Source organism: Ailuropoda melanoleuca, chromosome 1 (genome assembly GCF_002007445.2).
Source record: "Ailuropoda melanoleuca isolate Jingjing chromosome 1, ASM200744v2, whole genome shotgun sequence".
Classification (NCBI taxonomy): domain Eukaryota; kingdom Metazoa; phylum Chordata; class Mammalia; order Carnivora; family Ursidae; genus Ailuropoda; species Ailuropoda melanoleuca.
Window position 1 is genome coordinate 196,602,324 of NC_048218.1, and position 19,462 is coordinate 196,621,785.

General features: G+C 41.8%; 1 protein-coding gene across 2 annotated transcripts in view; it reads right to left on the reverse strand.

Moving 5' to 3' along the window:
- The window catches only part of PTN (pleiotrophin), a 117,644-nt gene that overhangs the window by 16,309 nt on the left and 81,873 nt on the right, over nucleotides 1-19,462 (reverse strand). For both annotated transcript variants that reach the window (XM_019794094.2, XM_011218346.3), the window contains exons 2-4: nucleotides 7,209-7,324; nucleotides 6,162-6,335; nucleotides 3,849-4,010 (exon numbers count right to left, since the gene is read on the reverse strand). In XM_019794094.2, the coding sequence (XP_019649653.1) occupies nucleotides 3,849-4,010; nucleotides 6,162-6,335; nucleotides 7,209-7,323 (451 nt within the window). In that variant the 5' untranslated portion in view covers nucleotide 7,324. The remainder of the gene's footprint in view (nucleotides 1-3,848; nucleotides 4,011-6,161; nucleotides 6,336-7,208; nucleotides 7,325-19,462) is intronic.

Here is a 19,462-nt window from a genome sequence, read left to right on the forward strand (position 1 = left end):
GTAGCCCTGATGAGTTATTCTTTCCTGAAGAAAGGGGGAAAATAATTTATAATTGTGTAACTGTACGAAAATATTACTTAAATGACTTCTTTACTGCAGCTTCCCTCCATCAGTCCATGATAAATTTAACGTGCGAAAACTTTTTTCTTTTAGTATTTATTTTTAAATACACATTCAGCACCTATTATGTGCTACTCCTTGTTCTAAGCAAAAGGGATACAGTAGAGAACAGGACAGGTCAGGTCCCTACCGTCCTGAAACTTCTAGCACAGTAGATGTCTTCCAGAACGGTTTTAGAAATAATGTTCGAGAGAGAACAGGCAGTAATTTCTCTGACATCAGTCATACCAACATTTTTCTAGATATGTCTTCTGAGGCAAGGGAAACAAAAGCGAAAATAAACTATTGGGACTTCATCAAGATAAAAAAGATTCTGCGCAGCAAGGGAATTAATGAAATTAAGACAACTTACCAAATGGCAGAAGGTATCTGCAAATGACATATCCAATGAAGGGTTAGTATCCAAAATATATCAAGAACTTCTACAACTCAATGCCAAAAGCCCAAATAATCCATTAAAAAATGGTCAGAAGACATGAGCAGACATTTCTCCAAAGAAGACATCAGATGGTCAACAGACACATGAAAAGATGGGCAACATCACTCACCATCAGGGAAACGCAAATCAAAACCACAATGAGATCTCACCTCACATACCTGTCAGAATGGCTAAAATAAAAAACACCAGAAACAAGTATTGGTGAGGATGTAGGGGGGATAAAGGACCCCTTGTGCACTGTTGGTGGAAACGCAAACTGGTGAGGCCACTCTGGAAAACAGAATGGAAGTTCCTCTAAAAGTTAAAAATAGAACTACCCTAGGATTCAGTAATCGCACTACTGGGTATTTACCCAAAAAATACAAAAACACTAATTTGAAAGGATATATATACCCCTATGTTTCCTGCAGCCTGATTTACAATAGCCAGATTAAGGAAGCAACCCAGGTGTCCATCGATCGATGAATGGTTGAAGATGTGGTACAGATACACAACAGAATATTATTCAGCCATAAAAAGGAGGAAATCTTGCCATTTGCAATGCCGCGCGTGGATCTAGAGCACAATGCTAGAAAGAATGAGTCAGAGGAAGACAAATGCCATATGATCTCACTCTTATTTGCAATTTAAGAAACAAAACAAACAAAAGGGAAAAGAAGAGGCAAACCGAGAGACAGACTCTTGACTACAGAAAACAAACTGGCGGTTACCGGAGGGGAGGGGAGGGGGCAATGGGGGACACAAGTGAAGGGGATTAAGAGTACACTTGTGATGAGCACTGAGGAATATACAGAATTGCTAAATTGCTATATTATACTCTGGAAATGAATAAAACACTACATGTTAACGACACTGGAATGAAAATTTAAAAAAAGAAGAAATCATGCTCTAGAAAGTTCTTGCATTTGGGAGTCACCTTTGCACACAGTGTTGGGCTTTACCTAGTGCTGTGAAATACAGAACTCGCTCAGGCTAATCCCATTTGCAATTCATTATATACCTTAATTTTTGATATAGAAACAAATGACAGAATGTTTACCCACTTGAAATATTTTTACCACCATTTTTCAAGGTGAAAGCCTGAGCCAAACTTATAACCTTCATTACTTATTACCAGCTGAGAAAAATGTAAAAAGCTCAACTATCCACCAGTCCAGATCAAAAGAAATCCTCACTTCATGTCTTCACCAAATATCCTGAAAGGTCTTTCTGAATCTTGTCCCCACTTTGTCCTCTTTATTCCAAACTTTTGAACATTCTCTGTATCCACCCAGCCCTACCACCACCCAATGCCTAATCCCCCTCTTTTTTTTCCCTCCCCATTCATTAGAGTGCAGTTTCTCTCACCCACAGAAGAGAACCAGACAGATTGTGGACACATGTGTGCACACATGCATGGGCAAGCATGCATGTATGCACGTGTGTGGGGGGGTCTCTACGAGCTTCATACTTGCACAGTAATTCTTGATTCTGGCTGATACTGAAATCTTTTAAGGAACATCATAATTTTCAAAGCTACTGAGGCTGAGATAATTGGTCTGGGTTATGCCTGGGCACTGGGATTTTGAGAAGTTCCCATGGGAAATTCTAACGTGCAGCCCAGGTTGAGAACCACTGTGGTCGAGCATGGAGACTTCTTCAATTCCTTTTCTTTTCCACGCCCTATTTATGCTGAGTATTTTGGTTCTCTGACTGGCTTGAAAATTAATTTGAAAACTGTCTATCTCTGAGTTCTTCCAGTTTTGGAAATGTCTCCCTGGATAGATATGGCCACAAATTTTCATTAGATCTGCATAGTTTTCTCCCCACAAGTAATACTTATAAAGTTGGCATATACATTCCTACACTGATCCCGGCCCCACAACATGCCTTCCAAATACACACTGCAACCAGATTTCCATGATCTGGAAAGGGCAGCCTGAATCCTAGATGTGCCATCTGCAGGCCTAGCCTGCATTTGGCCACCCTGTAGTTGGGGGTAACCATGTCCATGGATAACTCCATCGGAGACCGAAGAGCTAGGTCTGTGAAATGAGTCCTTTCTCACGATCAGCAGCAAGCCAGCCAGTGTTCATTTTTCTGAGTTTCTCCTTATATTTAATCTGGCCAATAGGAATTTTCTGGTGCATTTCAGAGCTCGAATATGAGCAAAAACCAGGGAGCTATTTTAGAGTTCCATGAGACCCACTGTATTCATTTGTAAGAGCTGCCATGCCCTGTACCACAGAGTGGGCGGCTTCAGCAACAGAAATGTATTTTCTCAGCGTTCTAGAGGCTAGAAGTCTAAGATCAACTGTCAGCAGGGTTGATTTATTTGGAGGTGTGTCCCCTTGGCTTGTAGATGGCCATCTTCTTGCTATGGCTTCACATGATCTTCCCTCTGCATGTATCTGGGTCCTAATCTCCTTTCTTTATATGCTAGCCAGATTGGATTGCGGCCCACTCATAGGACTTCATTTCACTTTAATGACCTCTTTAAAAGCCTTATCTCCCAACACAGTCACATTCTGAGGTATTGAGGGTTAGAACATGAGCATGTGAAGGGGGGGATACTCCATTCAGCCCGTAACACCCATGAAATAAGAGTGTAATACCTCCTTGTCTTCCCTCAGCTGGGATCCTATTTCTACGAAACCATAGCCATGATATTTGTTTTTGGTTCCCTTTCTCTGGCATGAGAGCGGAGTGTAACTTTCTGGGAATGAATAGACAGCTCTACATAATTTGAAAATGCCATGATGAATGTAGTTGGTAAAAAGCTAACTAAAAAAATATATATATAAAGGCTGAAAGAATGAAAGAAATATAGGACCTATCAATTTATGCAGTGGAGAAAGGAAAAATGTAAAGTAATGTAGCTGACTTCGCAAAAACTCTGTTTGTTGGATAATCTAGGAGAGACCTGATTTTAGATGTTCTGCCTCATGATCTTCATAAATTTGTTCATACTTGTCAGGATGCAGTCCCAGTTGAGGGCTTGGAATATACAGTCCCCATACAACAACTGTCTTCATTGGCCTGTTCTGCTAAATTGTTTATTCGTTCGAGGAGACCGTTCCAATCCCCGCCCCCACACCCCATCCGTGCAGACGACTCTAACTTGAACTCATCAATTGCCTGCTGGAAAGCACTGGTGTGGTGCTCAACATACAGGGCTTGTTCAGTCCCTTTCTTACGGTAATTCACCTAAGATTTCCTTCTAGAAAATTCGAATTTCCACATCTGAAGATCCTGCATGAGCCCATCAACATATGTGCATGAAAACTGTGGTATAATGACAGGAACCTACCTTGAGGTTTGGGCTTAGTCAGCTTGCCACAGGGCTTGGAGATGGTGACCGTCTTCTGGCAGTCGGCGTTGTGGAGGGCTCGCTTCAGACTTCCAGTTCTGGTCTTCAAGGCGGTATTCAGGTCGCATTCTCCCCAGGCCTGGAACTGGTATTTGCACTCCGCTAAAGGCAGGGTAGGGCCAAACAGAAATCTTTGAGCGCCTCTAGGAGTTCTATACAGGTAGACACACTTTTGTTTTTACCTTTTTGTAGTGAGGTCATTGTAGAGTCACATGTAGTTGAAAGAAATAACATGGAGAGATCCCTATGTCCTTCACCCTATTTCCCCTCAATTGTCATTATCTCGCATAACCAGAGTTCCTGAGCACAACCAGGAAATACACAGCGATCCATCCCACAGAAGTGATTCAGGTTCTGCCAATTTCACACACGCTCATTTGTGGTAGGCGTGCGCGTGCGCATTTAGTTCTGCGCGACGTCATCACGTCTATAGATAATGAATGCAGACACCATCAGCGTGCAGAAGAGCTCCAATACAAGAGTCCTCTGGGTTAATTCTGTCATAGCCTTACCTAGGCACCTTCCTCCCTTCCCATCTCCTTAAGCCCTGGCAATCGCTCGTCTCTTCTCCAGCTCTATAATTTTTGTCATTTTAAGAATGTTATATAAATGGAATCATGCATACAGTATGTAACCTTTTGAGATTGGCATTTTTTCACTCAGCATCACTGCCTGGAGGTCCATCCACTTGTGTGTTTCAACAATCAGTTCCTCTTTATTGCTGAGTAGTATTCCATGGTAGGTATGTATCATGGATTGCTTAACCATTCACCAGTTGAGGGATACCTGGGTGGTTTCCAGTTCTTGGGTGTTACAAGTAAAGCTGCTATCTACTATTCGTGTACAAATTTTTAGAGGAACGTAAGTTTTCATTTCTCTAGGATAAATGGCCAAGAGTGAAACCACTGTGTTGTATGCTAAACAGATGTTTATTCTTATTAAAAAAAAAAAACCTGCCATACTTCTTTTTAATGTGGCTGTACCATTTTACATTTCCATCAGCAAGGTATGAGCGATCTAGGTTCTCTACCTCCTCTCTAGCATTTGGTGGTGTTTGTCATTTTAGTCCTTCCGATAGTTATGTAGTGTACTGTGACATCTCACCGGTTTTCATTTCCATTTCCCTAATGGGGAAAAGATATTCAACACCGTTTCGGGTCTTTATTTGCCACCTATATCTTATCTATGGGAAAATGTCTGTCCCTGTCTTTTACCCACTTTCTAATTGGATTCTTAGTTCTGAGAGTTCTTTGTCTATTCTAGGCATACAACACTTTTATTTGTAGGTGGGTCTTTCAGGTCCATATACAATTTAAGACTGAATGTATCTGAATTTCACCACATGCTTATAGAATTTAACCCCAAAGATTAAAGAGAATGAAAAAGTAACAGTGTGTATATTTATTGTCTTTCTTCACTGGCCTACAGGTCAGAATACATTTCTGCCAAGAGTAAGAACATCTGGGGCATTGCGTACCACCACGGCTAAGAAAGACAAAAAGTCTGGACTGTGGAAGAAACAGGTAATCTGGGTGTTCGATTGTGGGCTTCAAAGTTGGAAGTGTTGAAGGACTCCTTCCCAAATAGGCAGAGGAGGCCAGCAGGAGAATGACAATAGTCGGCGAGAGAAAAGTCTATGAAAAGTGACTATTAAGCAGCCTCGCTGGATTTGATAAGTAAATCTGTTAACCAGCCTGGATCGTGGGGAAAGATCAAAAGAGAGAGGGGGCCTGAAAGTCACAGAAAGAGGTCTGGAGAAGGAGGAGAATACATAAGAGAAAGGGGAAGGAAGAAAAAAGGATTGAGAACTAGAAGAAGGAGAAAGAGGAGAGAACTAGAAGAAGGAGAAAGAGGAGAGAAGATAGATGAATGCACTCTTAGGAGAGATCAAGGCTGTATTTTATGTCCCGATCTGTATGACAGTGGTTCTCTGTCTCTGGAGCCATTTTTAGTTGCCACAGTTGGTGGAGGTGGGGAGTTCTCCTGGAAACTAGTGGAGAGAAGCCAGAGACGCTGTGGAACACCCTGCAAAGCCCCCCTCCCCTAACAAAAACTACATGGCCCCAAATAGTAGTAGCACCAAAGCTGAGAAACGCAGGGGGTCAGACAAGATATCTATTCCTTTGTGATCTGATAAAATCAACTTATTTAAAATAAATGGTAGTCAAGCTCAAAAAGATACTTGGTGGAAGAATGCAGGCATTCTGTCCGAGTGGAGGATTAACTCAGCAGGACAGCAGCAGTGGGGCTTACCTCCAAACTGCTTTTTCCAGTTACAGGGGATCTTACATCTCTGGGTCTTCATAGTTTGCTTACACTCAGCTCCGGTCCGGGTGCCCTCCCGGGTGCCCAGGCCACAGTCGCCACTGGTGGGCACACACACGCTCCATTGCCATTCTCCACAGTCCGACTTCTTCACTTTTTTTTCTGGGAAGAAGAAAGGAACAACAGTCAACCTCTGGAATACTCAAATTCCTATAACAAAGTTCATTCCAGGGTACTGTAATTGCAGGATGGGTCTGTGCTTTTGACCGCTATCTTCACCGTCCAGTGAACCACAGCCCCTTGATACATGTTAGCCAGTGGTTGAGTGGGTGAATAATCAAGAGAAGGAAAACTGAAGGAGACAGAACTCCTATTAATTTAACTCTAGGAACTGTGCTAGGAACTGTACAAGGGATCTAATGGCATCTCCTTTTAGAAGCAAACACTTCTGTTACAGATGTTCAAAAACAGTGAAACACGGAAAATAAGGCAACGTTCTATTAGAAGTAATGGTTGTCAGATTAGCATTTCATTGCAAGTCAATGTTCCTTTCTCTGTCTTAGAGGTGGGATAGCATAAGCTAAATGTGGTGGATCGCAGACAAAAACAGACTCCCAGCTCCACAGCCTACTATTTACGACACTGGGAGTGACATAGAAAAGATGTTCTGTTGCTCTGAGCTCCAGTTTCCCCCTTTGTTAATATGAAATAAAGCAAAAATTCCCTGCAGGACTCTTTTTTGAGGAAGAGACTCAACATAAGTACAACACCTGCTTGCTCATCAGTGTTCTGTACATAGTAGCTACAAATATGACCATTATGCTTATCATGTCATCTATACTTTAGGACTTATAGGGGGGATGCCACTTAGGTTCCTCTAAAGAAGGAACAAAGGAAAGGAAAGAGGGAGGGAGGAAGGACGGAAAGAAGAAAGGAGGGAGGGAGGGAGACAGGGAGGGAGGACAAAAATCAGGCAGTTGGATTAGACGGACATTAATCCATGAACAGTCTTGCCTTCATAACCCTACAGCTTACCTGGCTTCTCTTTCTTCCCCGCTTCAGCAGTGCCCACAGCCGCCAAGATGAAAATGAATGCCAGGAAGGCAGCTGCAAATTTTCGACGCTGCTGCACATACTGTTGGGACTGCATTCTAGGAATAAACAGAGAAACAGAAGAAGGTGGTGTCAACCTAAGTCAGAAAGGAAGGCTGGTGGAACTCCTTCATGAAGGGTGCCATTTTCCATTTTGGGAATAGATTTTTGGAAGATTTCTATCAGTGCTCTTGGGTAGAATTCTGTCTTTTATCTCCAACAGCCACTGAAGTTAAGTGCTCTTCTGCAATCAGCCAGGTATTCACTGACAAAAATACAATGAACAGTTCTCCATTGAAGAACTTCACACACAACAAGTTGCTAAGTATGACTCAAGAATTATGGAAGCAAAAGAATTTTCGTGGCATGCTTTTGAATGGACTCCTGTAGTTAATCTTGCTGATGGGGACACATGGTAACGTCAGTAATTATGGTCATCTTTGTAACTCCTGACAGTTCCTACAAACAACCTTGGCATCATAGTCTGCATGGAAATTTGAATGGACACTATTAATGAATTATCTGTGTCAGTATATGGTTTGCCTTTATCTTTAGATGTATCATATTGACCAACATCTCTGCCTTTGTTTCCTGTGGTCGTGATTATTTTATCATCACTGTTCCATTATTCACTGGTCCACCAAAGAGGGAAGCACAAGATAGAAGTGGAGCTAACACACTTTGATTTGTATCAAACACATGTGTAAGCTCACATAAAATCTAAAAATCTTCTCAATTTTAGGATAACAAAGAGATTACATTCACTCATAATTTGAAATTCTCCACATTTGATATGAATCAAAAATCACAGAATAACATTAGAAAGACTCCCTTGGAACTTGAAGTCACTCATGACAACTAATGTCAACATGGTCACCCATGGTCATTAGCTCTGAGGATTTTTTTTTTTCCAGAAGAGTGATTTTACATTCCCTTGAGTGTGAACAATAAAACCTCACACACACACACATACACACACACACGATTGAGATCATTCTGTTCTACAATTTGTTTTTCTTGTTCAAAATCATCTATGAAATGATATTCTTGTCAGTAAATTTGTCTCCCTTTCTAGGTCATGGGAATGCCATTCTTTATTTTTTTTTTCAATTGATGACTTTGGATTCCATGATATGAATAAAACATATTTCTTTTACTAATTAAAATGAATATTTTGGTCATTTGGTCCTTTCACTGACTCATAAATCCTAACTAGCTACCCACCATCTCCATCGCTTTCTAAAGTCTAATAGTGGATGCTTTGTTCATCCTCCTAATCCTGAATTTTTCTAACTGTCCCCCACTAGTGGTCACACGAAGCGTTCCTGTTGCTTCTGGACTTTGCGTGCACCCTTCACTGGGCATGAATGATGTGAGGAGCCAGTCTAGACTTCCTGGCTGGCAAGACTTCTTAGACCCCCCTGGCGCAGACGCTATATGGGACCATGCATTTGAATATCAGGTAAAACAGTTGGGTATAAAGTGAATCGAAGTGGAGGTCTTCCGTTGTTTTCTCCAAAGGCGGTCTGAAATCTGCTCCCGCTGACTAACCACTTTAGAGGCACAGGGTTTTCATTTGAGTTTTCTTAAGGGTTTATGTATTTGAGAGCAAGAACGCCTGCACACAAGTGTGCAAGTTGGGGGGAGGCAGAGCGAGAGAATCTTCAAGCAGAGCCCCCCCAGCACAGAGCCCAGTGTGGGGCTCAATCTCAGGACCCCTGAGACCATAAGCTGAGCCAAAACCAAGAGTGGGACGCTTAACTGGCTGAGCCTTCCAGGAGCCCTCATCTGAGTTTTCTTAAAGGGTAAATTAACTTTTAAATTCAAAACTTCTAATGTATTTCTTTCTAACTTGGAATTTGCCTTTACATTTAACAATCACCTATGAATACCTGAAGCATTTACATTGTGATTTAGAAGTTCCCACTGAGAAAGCACAGCTCACGAGTGAACTTTCTCATCACCCAATGGGCGGATCCTTGTAGATCCTTGTAATGTCCTGGGAACCCCCCCCCCAAGAACCAGGGCCACCCAGGCAGACAAGTTCTTAATAGAAAGGTGCTGTCACTGGCTAATTTTAACCTGGGCATTTCTAGTTTTACATGGCTAAGTTCTTTTATATTTATTTTCAAAAAGCTTTCTCTTACTCAAGTTAAATTCACTTAATTTCAACAACAACAACAACAACAAACCCACCCAGACCAGAATTTCCTAAGGATAAACTTGTTTTGAGTCATGGAGTTATTCTACCCATAATGTGAGCTAGCAGGAAAGAAGGACAGAGAGGAATTGGATGAAAGTTGGAGAGTTAGAATGGAAATGCACCCTCTCTGGCTTCTGATATTAATTCAGAACAATTCAGAGCCTGAAGAAGTAGGTGAACAGTGCTGATTCAGTTTTAGATGCACTAAGGAAAAATGCACCCAAGTCCATGGGCACAGGAGGTCATCCCTGTACAATGTGCCGTCGGCAATGGGGTTGAGTCGGAGACTATCTTTCTTCTTATCACCTCCTTCTCCCCTTCCTCCTGCTTTGCTTGCCTCTGCTTGAGCCTAGATTTTGATAGCTTAGATTTTTCTGCATGGAGAACATGAATAAAGTGTGTTTAAAAGAGTAAGGGATTTTAGAAAAGGGAGGATTAAAATTATCCCCAAATTCACATGTTCCCAAACAATGCCCAATTATCACACTGATGCCTGCTGCAGTAGTAAATACTTGAGTAATTAGTACATGTGTAGCTAACAGTTGCCTGCTTGTGGTATTTGCATAGCTGATTGTTTATTTGTCCTTAGCATTAAGTGGAGGCAAAAGTTCTCTCGGTAAATAGTTTAACCCTGTCTGCTCTCCAGGGGCTCCCTAGATGAACACAGGCAAGGACCTTGATCATGGCTAATTTTTTGCACTGAGGGAAATAAAACAGTGGAACAAGAAGGCTTGCTACATCAGCTGTTCTTTTGAATCATTTCCTTATTTTCACCTCCTCTTACTGCCATTTTTCAAGGCACTTGCCCTGACATACTGAATTTCATAGGGCTGAACGGTCAACTGGAAAACTGCCATAGATGGATGGTGGTGTCTGGAAATTCCTGTTGAGTTCATCTCACTAATTAGTCTAAAGCTCAGAGGTAAAAGGAAATTAAAGTAAAAGAAACCAATTCAAAGGAAAAGTGTTAGTTTATTAAATCCTCCCCCCTTCGCTAGAGAAAAAGCTGATGAGAAGGAAAAAGAGAGCTCCCCTTCTTTCAGCATCTTAATAGGAACTAGAATTTTAAAAGGCGATCAGCTCTGGTGTAAACACAAGACAAGGATGCTGGAATCGATTCGGACCCTTAGGGATCTGTTTGGAAGGACAAACATGGGACCTAGAGGCAGAAACCTTGGCTCAAACTTCAGCTCCACCACCTAATTTGGGGGATGTCCTCAGGCAAATCACAACCATTGGAACTTCTGTTTTGACATCTGCAAAGTGGGAGTGATTATAACAACTACTGAAAGGCTTGCTGTGAAAATGAAGATGTAGTTGCTGAATAAAATTAATTTACCCTTACACGCTTACTACTTACAAGGAAAAAATTGACGTATACTGACATATAGCATTATATTAGTTTCAGGTGTGCAACATAGATTAAGTATTTGTATTGCAAAATAATCCTTTTTTTACTGAAAAATAACCGGCATCACACTTTGAAATATCTAACATTATTCAAAAGCAAAAGACAAAAAAAAAATGAAACAGAAAAAGAGAGAGATACAATTTGATTGTCAACTAAAGACTTGCTCAGCATTATCAAGGCACGAATTCATTCTGCCTTTTGACTTCTTAGGTTAAAATAAACTCATGGACCTTTATCCCCAGTATTTTTTTTTTTTTTAAGTTCATGGAAGTCAAGAGGTTCCATGTTGAGAATTAGGGAACATGTCAACGCCATTTAACTTGTATGCAATGGGGGGGGGACAAACCTCATGTTGCAAATGTACTTCATGCTGTCTGGGTGGAGAAACCTTTCCAGTGCCCTCTTTTTGTTTTAAATACCTAGACCAGGGCCCCAGCCCGCAGTAGCTGCTCAGTAAACTTTTTGCTAGTGAAAAACATCACCAAACATGGCATCCAACGGAGGAGTTAGTACGCATGCTCAACACTTTCTCCATCCTTTGCCTAAGCCAAGGGATGTGAAATCTACTGAAGAGGCTGGGCTGGAGACAAGAGCCAGAAGCTAAAGCAGTGTCTACATACAGACGTAACCAGAGTCATCAGGGAATGATGTGAAATGCTTCTGCACCAGGTATTACACATCACTAGACCTTTCTAGACTTCTTGTGACCTATTTGCCCAAACTCCTGGGAAAGAGTCTTTTACCTTTTTATTGTAAAATAAAACACGAGGTACAGAAAACCACACAAAGCAAATATATAACTTAGTGAATTATAAGATAATTAATTTTCCACTCACATCCAAAGGCCTTACCATGTTCCCCATCCCCATGATAGCCCTGTGCCTCCAACAGTAATAGGCAGTAATTACTTCTTCGCACTTCCTGAGGCTTTTATCTGAGTGAGCTTTCTTAGACGCGTCTAATTTTAAAAACCGATGTCTTTTAAATTGCTTTTATTACGTAGGATTGTCCTCCAGCCCCCCTTTTCTCTTTTCTTGCTTTTCCACTTTTTACAAGAACCAGGCCATTTAATCAGCAGTATCCCACATTCTGGATTTTGATGATTGCAAATTCACGATGAATTTCAACATTCCTTTGTTCAGCTGCAAATTGGCAGCTGGATGCAGAGGCTTAATGGGACTCAGGGGTGACCCCTTCGGCGAGACTGTAAGTGGCACTGTGCTGTTTCACCAGGAGCGGCATAGCATTCGTGTTTGGCTCTTCTGTGATGGTAACAGCAATGGGTACTACTCAGTGATTACTGCTGGGCTAGTATGGACTGAATATTGTATCCCCCCCAAACTCGAATGTTGAAGCCCTACCCCTCCTCATGCACATGGTACAGGAGGTGGGGCCTTTGGCAGAGAATTAGGATCCAATGAAATCATGAGCATAGAGCCCTCACGAATGGGATCTGTGCCCTTGTAGGAGTCCTAGGAGAGTTTTCTTTCTGTCTCCGCTCTCTGCCATGGGAGGACACAGTGAAAAGCTGGCACTCTGTGAACCAGAACCCAATGATCCCGGCACCCTGATCTTGGACATGCAGCCTCAAGAGCTGCAAGAAATAATAATAACAATAATAAAAATCTATCCTGAGTGTTGCTTTAAACATTGTCCTTAGGTTGTAGTTTTGTTATCTATCAAACTCCCCCATCTGTATTTATGTGAGGATTCAGGAAGATTCCAAAAATATCCTGATACCTCCTTCGTCCCCACATTAGCACATTATTTCATTGANGTCTATCAAACTCCCCCATCTGTATTTCTTCCTGAGGATTCAGGAAGATTCCAAAAATATCCTGATACCTCCTTCGTCCCCACATTAGCACATTATTTCATTGAACATTTTTGGGACACCTACCTTATGCCAGCGCCTGAGCTATATTCTCTGGATACAACAATGACCAGTGAGAAGTTTTTGCTTGTTCTCATGACGCTTGCATCCCCATAAAGTTTACACCATCAAATAGCTACTTATGGCTTGCTATATTCTGATAAGAACTACAGAATGTCAGGAAGTATAAGGGAAGGACAACTATTTTGCATTTCTCTTTCTTGAGGGTAAACCAAAGACGGGGGATTCAGTGAAGGCCAAAGATTTAATTTCCTTTAAGTACCTTGTAAAGCAAACAAAACCCCTGAGAGCCAGAAGTTCTGTTACGGAGCATTAACTATTTATCATGTTCTAGATGACTGCAGTCATAGACTTACATGTCTGTGTTCTCTTATTTAGCAGAAGTGACTTTAATTTAGTTTGAGGGAGATCGGTCAGCTCGTATTAGGAAGATATTCATTTAGTTAACAAGCATTTATTGTCCTATATGCAAGGACCTATTTTAAGTACTTTATAAATATTGGCTTATGTTAATTTTTTTAATGATTTTTTATTATATTATGTTAGTCACCATACAGTACATCCCCGGCTTCTGATGTAAAGCTCGATGATTCATTAGTTGCGTATAACACACCCAGTGCACCATGCAATACGTGCCCTCCTTACTACCCATCACCGGTCTATCACCGGGCTTATGTTAATATTAATACTCAAAATATCACAAATGGTGTATCCATTTACTCAATTATTCAAAAACTCTGTGTAGATAAGAGTTGCATCCTTTGTAGCATAAATTGGTCTACGCAGTGGTGACAAAAAGTTGAACAACATGGACCGGAGTACTGACCCCGTGGTGCTTATACTCAGTGGGCAAAGTCAGAAGATAACACGTAAACAAATAGGCAAGTAAATAAACTCATGAGTAAGATAATTTCTGACTGTGGTAAATTTTATGAACAAAATAAAAGAGAGATGTGATAAACAGTCAGTCCAAGAGGACTAGTTAGGTAGGGTGGTTATGGATGGTTTCATCCATGTGACTGAGAAAGATCCAGAAGACTATGGTATCTCTTACTGGTAACTATTTTGCATCAAGGTCCCTAATTATCACTTTCACAACTCACTATTGTCTTCTGAGATGGAATAGTCATAATAGCTTTTATAATTCTTCTGGAATTCAATAATTAGCCATCCAATCCTCCTGACTGGCCTTGCTCTCTCCACTCTGTGACAATCTCTGGATCCACTTAATGTTTGACCAACAACCGACCATTTCCCACTCCTATTGACTTACTAGTAAGCAGCCCAACCTGAAATCTTACCAGCATATAATCTGTATGAATATCTATTCTCATATTTCAAAAAATAAAATCAACCAAATCATCATTTTAAGAAATGTTTACCTTTCCCAAGAAAAGTAATGACCACCATTTATTTAATTTAAATATGATATCCCAGCATGTTCTTTTCTCCTGTTTTCTGACTTGGTAATATAGTAGGAAATCCATTTTGACTAAAACCATGTAGCCTTCTCACCTGTGACCCTTATTAATCTTTACAGGGATATGTAGGTTTCTTGAAAATGGCTTTCTACTTCAAATTCAACTCAAAATACAAAAGAACATTCAGGGATGAGAAAGGGAAAAAATCAATTAACTGAAGCAAGTATTCAATGGAATACTGATTTCGTTACCCTTCATAATATGACAGTGATGTGAAGGTATGTTTATTCAACTATTTTTTGGAGCCTCATGAGTTCAAAAGGGACTTGGGTTAGTTGTATTATTCCTTCACTGCTTTCATTTGTTATAATCAAAAGTCCCTGGAGATTAGAGTTTTAGAATTTTAGAATGTTCTAGTTTCCTCTTAAGCCTTTTTGTATCTGTCTGCTGCATCCTGATACAGAGAAATAAGTAAAGGTTTTGTAGTAGGTCAGTCCTCAGTTAGAATCCCAGCTCTGGCTAGGTAATGACGCCCTACATTTCATTTCTCTGGAACTTACTTTCCTTAGCTGTAGACACGGCTATAAAGCCTGTCCCACCATGTTTCGAGATGAGAGAATACGTGTGAAAAGTTAGTGTCACGATACCTGGACAGGGCAGACCCACAGGGCCTTCTGTCAGTAGGCTTTCTTAACTTCCGTTACGGCCCCCTTCCCCTTCATCCTTGACGGTACTAAGACAACAAATCGGCATTTTGGGTGGGATTTTCCTAGAATAGAAGGTAAACCACTGAATTTCGCTGGGCAAAAATGGCACTGCAAGTGTCCTCCTCACAGATGACTGTGCTGTCTTGTAATTTACCTTCCAGCACGAAGTGGCCTTTCTTGCTTCCTTCTGATCTATACCCCTGTGAAGTCAAGGTGTAGACGGAGTATCTAGAATATCTCCAAATCTTTCTTTCTCACAGGAATTCCTTTCACCTGTGCTCTCCCTCCTGCACCCCATCCATGTGTCTTTGGCCAGAAAGAAGTACTTCTAACTCTCTACACTCAAAAGCACTGTTTCAGTCAGCTGATCTTTTGCTCCTGCTGTCCCATACAACTAGAAGTTCTTTCCCACATCGCTCTACCTAGCAAACTCTTATCACCTCCCAAGGTTTGCCACAAGGGATTTCATCTTCAATGAAGACTTTGTTGAGGCAACATTGTCCTGTTTATCTTGGAAGCTCACTGTGTCACGTCCATTCCATGGACTCTGCTCACTGGCAAACCCTGAATGTACAAGTGGCATATTATTGACTCTATAAACCGAAGCGTATAAAACTGAAAAATACCATGAGCCCACTACACTGTTAGATTTCGTAACCATCACTTTGTAAGGCCCCTTTGACTTGTCTTCTTTTGTTACCATTACTAGCAATCGACTCTCTTCCAATTATTCCTTTCTTAAAAAACAAAAAGATACATAATTGTAATGCACAAAGCAAGTAGAGACTAAAAAACAGTCGTCACCGAGCAGTCAACGGAAGTTCCTGGGTTCCTCGCCCACTAGCCGACTCGGTCCCACACACCAGCACAGAAGTGAATGCTCATCTTCGGGAAACTGCCAACAATACAAGCCATGAACCTTTGGAGGTCCTATTAGAATGACTGACATTTAGAATACCCTCTAATGCTGAAGTTCTATCAAAAGCCTTAATCAGGGGCGCCTGGGTGGCTCAGTCCTTTTAAGCGTCGGGTTCTTGTTCTCAGCTCAGGTCTTGATCTCAGGGTTGTGAGTTCAAGCCCAGCGCTGGGCTCCATGCTGGGCATGGAGCCTACTTAAAAAAATAAATAAAGCCTTAACATCTAGTGTAACTTTCAGTGTGTGCACGTGTGATTGTGGCTGTATTTGTGTACTTGTGTATGTAATTGTGTGTGCACACAAACTGTATGCATTTTTCTTCAGTAATCCATAAGCCTTTTAGGGGACAGGACATTATCTTTTCCTTATGTTCATTTATAAAGTTTAGAATAGCGTTTGACACAGAGATGTCACAGATACATTTGTTAAATGAATGAATAGAATCACATAAATAAGAGAAAAATGAGAGAAAAAATAGCCCGGCGTCCAATAGGATAAGTCACTCTACTATCTAAAATGGCACCGGGGCGCCTGGGTGGCGCAATCGTTGGGCGTCTGCCTTCGGCTCAGGGCATGATCCTGGCTTTCTGGGATCGAACCCCACATCGGGCTTCTCCACCAGGAGCCTGCTTCTCCCTCACCCACTCCCCCTGCTTGTGTTCCCCCTCTCGCTGGCTGTCTCTGTCAAATAAATAAATAAAATCTTAAAAATAAATTAATAAAATAAAATAAAATGGCACCAATGTCACACACGTCTGTTCCCTCCCCTGGCTTTGCATTTTCCTTGGCACAAATCCATGTTGGATGTAGTACATCTTTAACTGTATTTGCTAATAACCTTCTCTCCCAAGACAGCGGAGCTCTGGAGAAGAGCGGTCGGTGCTGGCCGCTGAGATCATGCTAAGGCTGGGGTGGGGAAGCACACAGAAATGTACGGACATCCCAGGGGATGTGCTGAGCCCAGGGGCGGGGGGCTATGCAGGTGCAACAGGAACGAAAATACATCTCAGTTCATGTGTTCCTTATGCTCCAGACCCTCGATTTTGGGGTGGTTTATTATTTTTTCTTTAAGTCAGCGTTCTCCACCTTGCTTGTGAAATGCAGGGTATTCACAGAGGCAGCTGCCTTCTCAGGTTATGAAGACAAAAGGTCAAAGACACCACTGTAATTTTATCTGTCCTCATTATACCTTTACTTAATAATGGCGATTTCTTCTGTCTCCTACATTTGACAGAGATTTGTTTCTATGGGGAACTTAGTGTGGTATTTTTAAGATTTTATTTATTCATTTGAGAGAGAGAGAGAGAGTGCATGCAGTGAGTGGGGGGAGGGGAGAAGCAGGCTCCCCACTGAGCAGGGAGCCCAACATGGGGCGGATCCCAGGACCCTGGGATCAGGACCTGAGCTATAGGCAGATGCTTAAGCGACTGAGCCACCCAGCCATCCCTGGGAATTTCGTGTTTTCATTTTATTTTTCCTTACTTACAGGTTCCCTTTATTTTCAGTGACTCTTCAAGTCTAAAATCATCCTATTGATTTATTCTTGAATGGTTTGACATTGCCTCAGATTCCTGAAGTCTCACATAAACAGGCATTATGTTTATAATGAAGTCTGTCCCTAAATCATCCTTTCATTTTGGCCTTGTTAAGCTGTCTTATTTAAATACTAAGTCTTGAAAAGAATGTGTCCCAATCACAGGCATCCATAACCTCGGGGGTACCGTGCTCGCAGCACAGAGGTAAATTCCACAGTGCTCCACTTTTGATTTTAACTAAGTGCCTATCAATTAGATTGATAAAGTAGGGCATCCGTTTAATTTTGCATAACTCAATGCCTCAAACACAGGGAACTTTCAGGCCAAAATATTTTTATGGCATGGTGGCACCTGCTGGGGAAGTGTGATACTTTAGGACATTTTTGTTAGACATCTATTTGCCAATTTTTAGAGCACCTGCTAAGGGCCAGGTCTATGCTGGGCATGGGAATATGAGAAATGAACATGATACATCCCTTCCCCAAAAGAGTTCTAACCGGGAGAAAAGAGAGATCACCAAGTATGATGATTCACTGTGGTAAATATTACGGAAAAAGTACACACACGGTGCTGTCTGAGGGTACAGGCCCAAGTGATAACTTCGCTAAGCAAGTTTGAAAGAGGTAGAGGGTTGGAGCATTTTCACATGTTTCTTGAAAAAAGAAAAAATGTTGAAAGTCTTCTAAGGAAGGAAGGAAAGAAGGGAATTTCAGGCAGAAGGAACCACCTAAGCAAATGTGTGACAGTGTTTGTAATATATTCAGGGGCAAAAAGTGATGAGAACATAGAGTAGAGGGTAACAGGTAGCAACGGATGGGCCACAAAAGGAGGAAGAGGAGGGGCGCCTGGGTGGCGCAGTCGTTAAGCGTCTGCCTTCGGCTCAGGGTGTGATCCCGGCGTTATGGGATCGAGCCCCACATCAGGCTCCTCTGCTATGAGCCTGCTTCTTCCTCTCCCACTCCCCCTGCTTGTGTTCCCTCTCTCACTGGCTGTCTCTATCTAATACATACATAAATAAATAAATCTTTAAAAAAAAAAAGGAGGAAGAGGAAATGAGTACATCCTGGGAGCTGTGAGAGAGGAAGAGAGAGAGTCAAAGTCACTCATTAGTCTGGAGAAGAGAAGCAAGGGAAGGTCAGAGAGAGCAGGAAAGTCTGCCTGTTGTACAAACACGGCTGAAACTGTCGGTCACTGCCAAGGGCTCAGCCACCACCCTCAATAGTCCATCCAGATACTCTTTACGTGATTACTCTTTGGGCTGTGTTTGTTGTTGTTGCTGTTTATCAATTTATGGATGTTTTAGGGACTTCATTTTGGGGGGTTTGTTACAAAGGTACTATAACCGGCGGTCAGGAACAAGATCTAAGACTCATACACACACATACACACGTACACACAAATCCTTCTGATTTTCATTAGGAAAACAAAGTTGGGCGAAAGCAGTGATTTTTTAGAGCGCTGGTGTTTCCGCGGAGAGGCATTAAAGGCTGGAGCAGGGCAGTCGGGCGTCCTGAGCGGGTCTGTTAAAAGCCTCCCGCATCCCTCGCCTGTATCTCCGCTTTGGCTAGAGCAGCTCTTCTCTCACTACTTTCCTCATTGGTTTCCTTGTAAGTTTCATTTGTCAAAAATGAAAAATAAGTTTCATTGTCACCTGTCTAGCCAACCTCAAGTCTGTACAGGGGGGCATACGCCAATAATACAAAACTATGTGTTTAAAAAGCAGAACTGAACAGATGCCTCAAGTATGGCGATGGAAATATGAAATATATTTTGAGTATTCAAGATACCTTGCTTGTGGTATTTAGAGGAATTGACATAATTCCTCTCTGTAAAAATAGAAATTTTACAAGTGTATATTTCAACTATTCCATACTTTACAAGAATTTTGACAGTATTTTCTCCTCTTATCAAAGATCAAACACAGGGGCGCCTGGGTGGTGCAGTCATTAGGCATCTGCCTTCGGCTCAGGGCGTGATCCTAGGGTCCTGGGATCGAGCGCCGCATCAGACTCCTCTGCTGGGAGCCTGCTTCTTCCTCTCCCACTCCCCTTGCCTGTGTTCCCTCTCTCGCTGGCTGTCTCTCTCTGTCAAATAAATAAATAAAATCTTT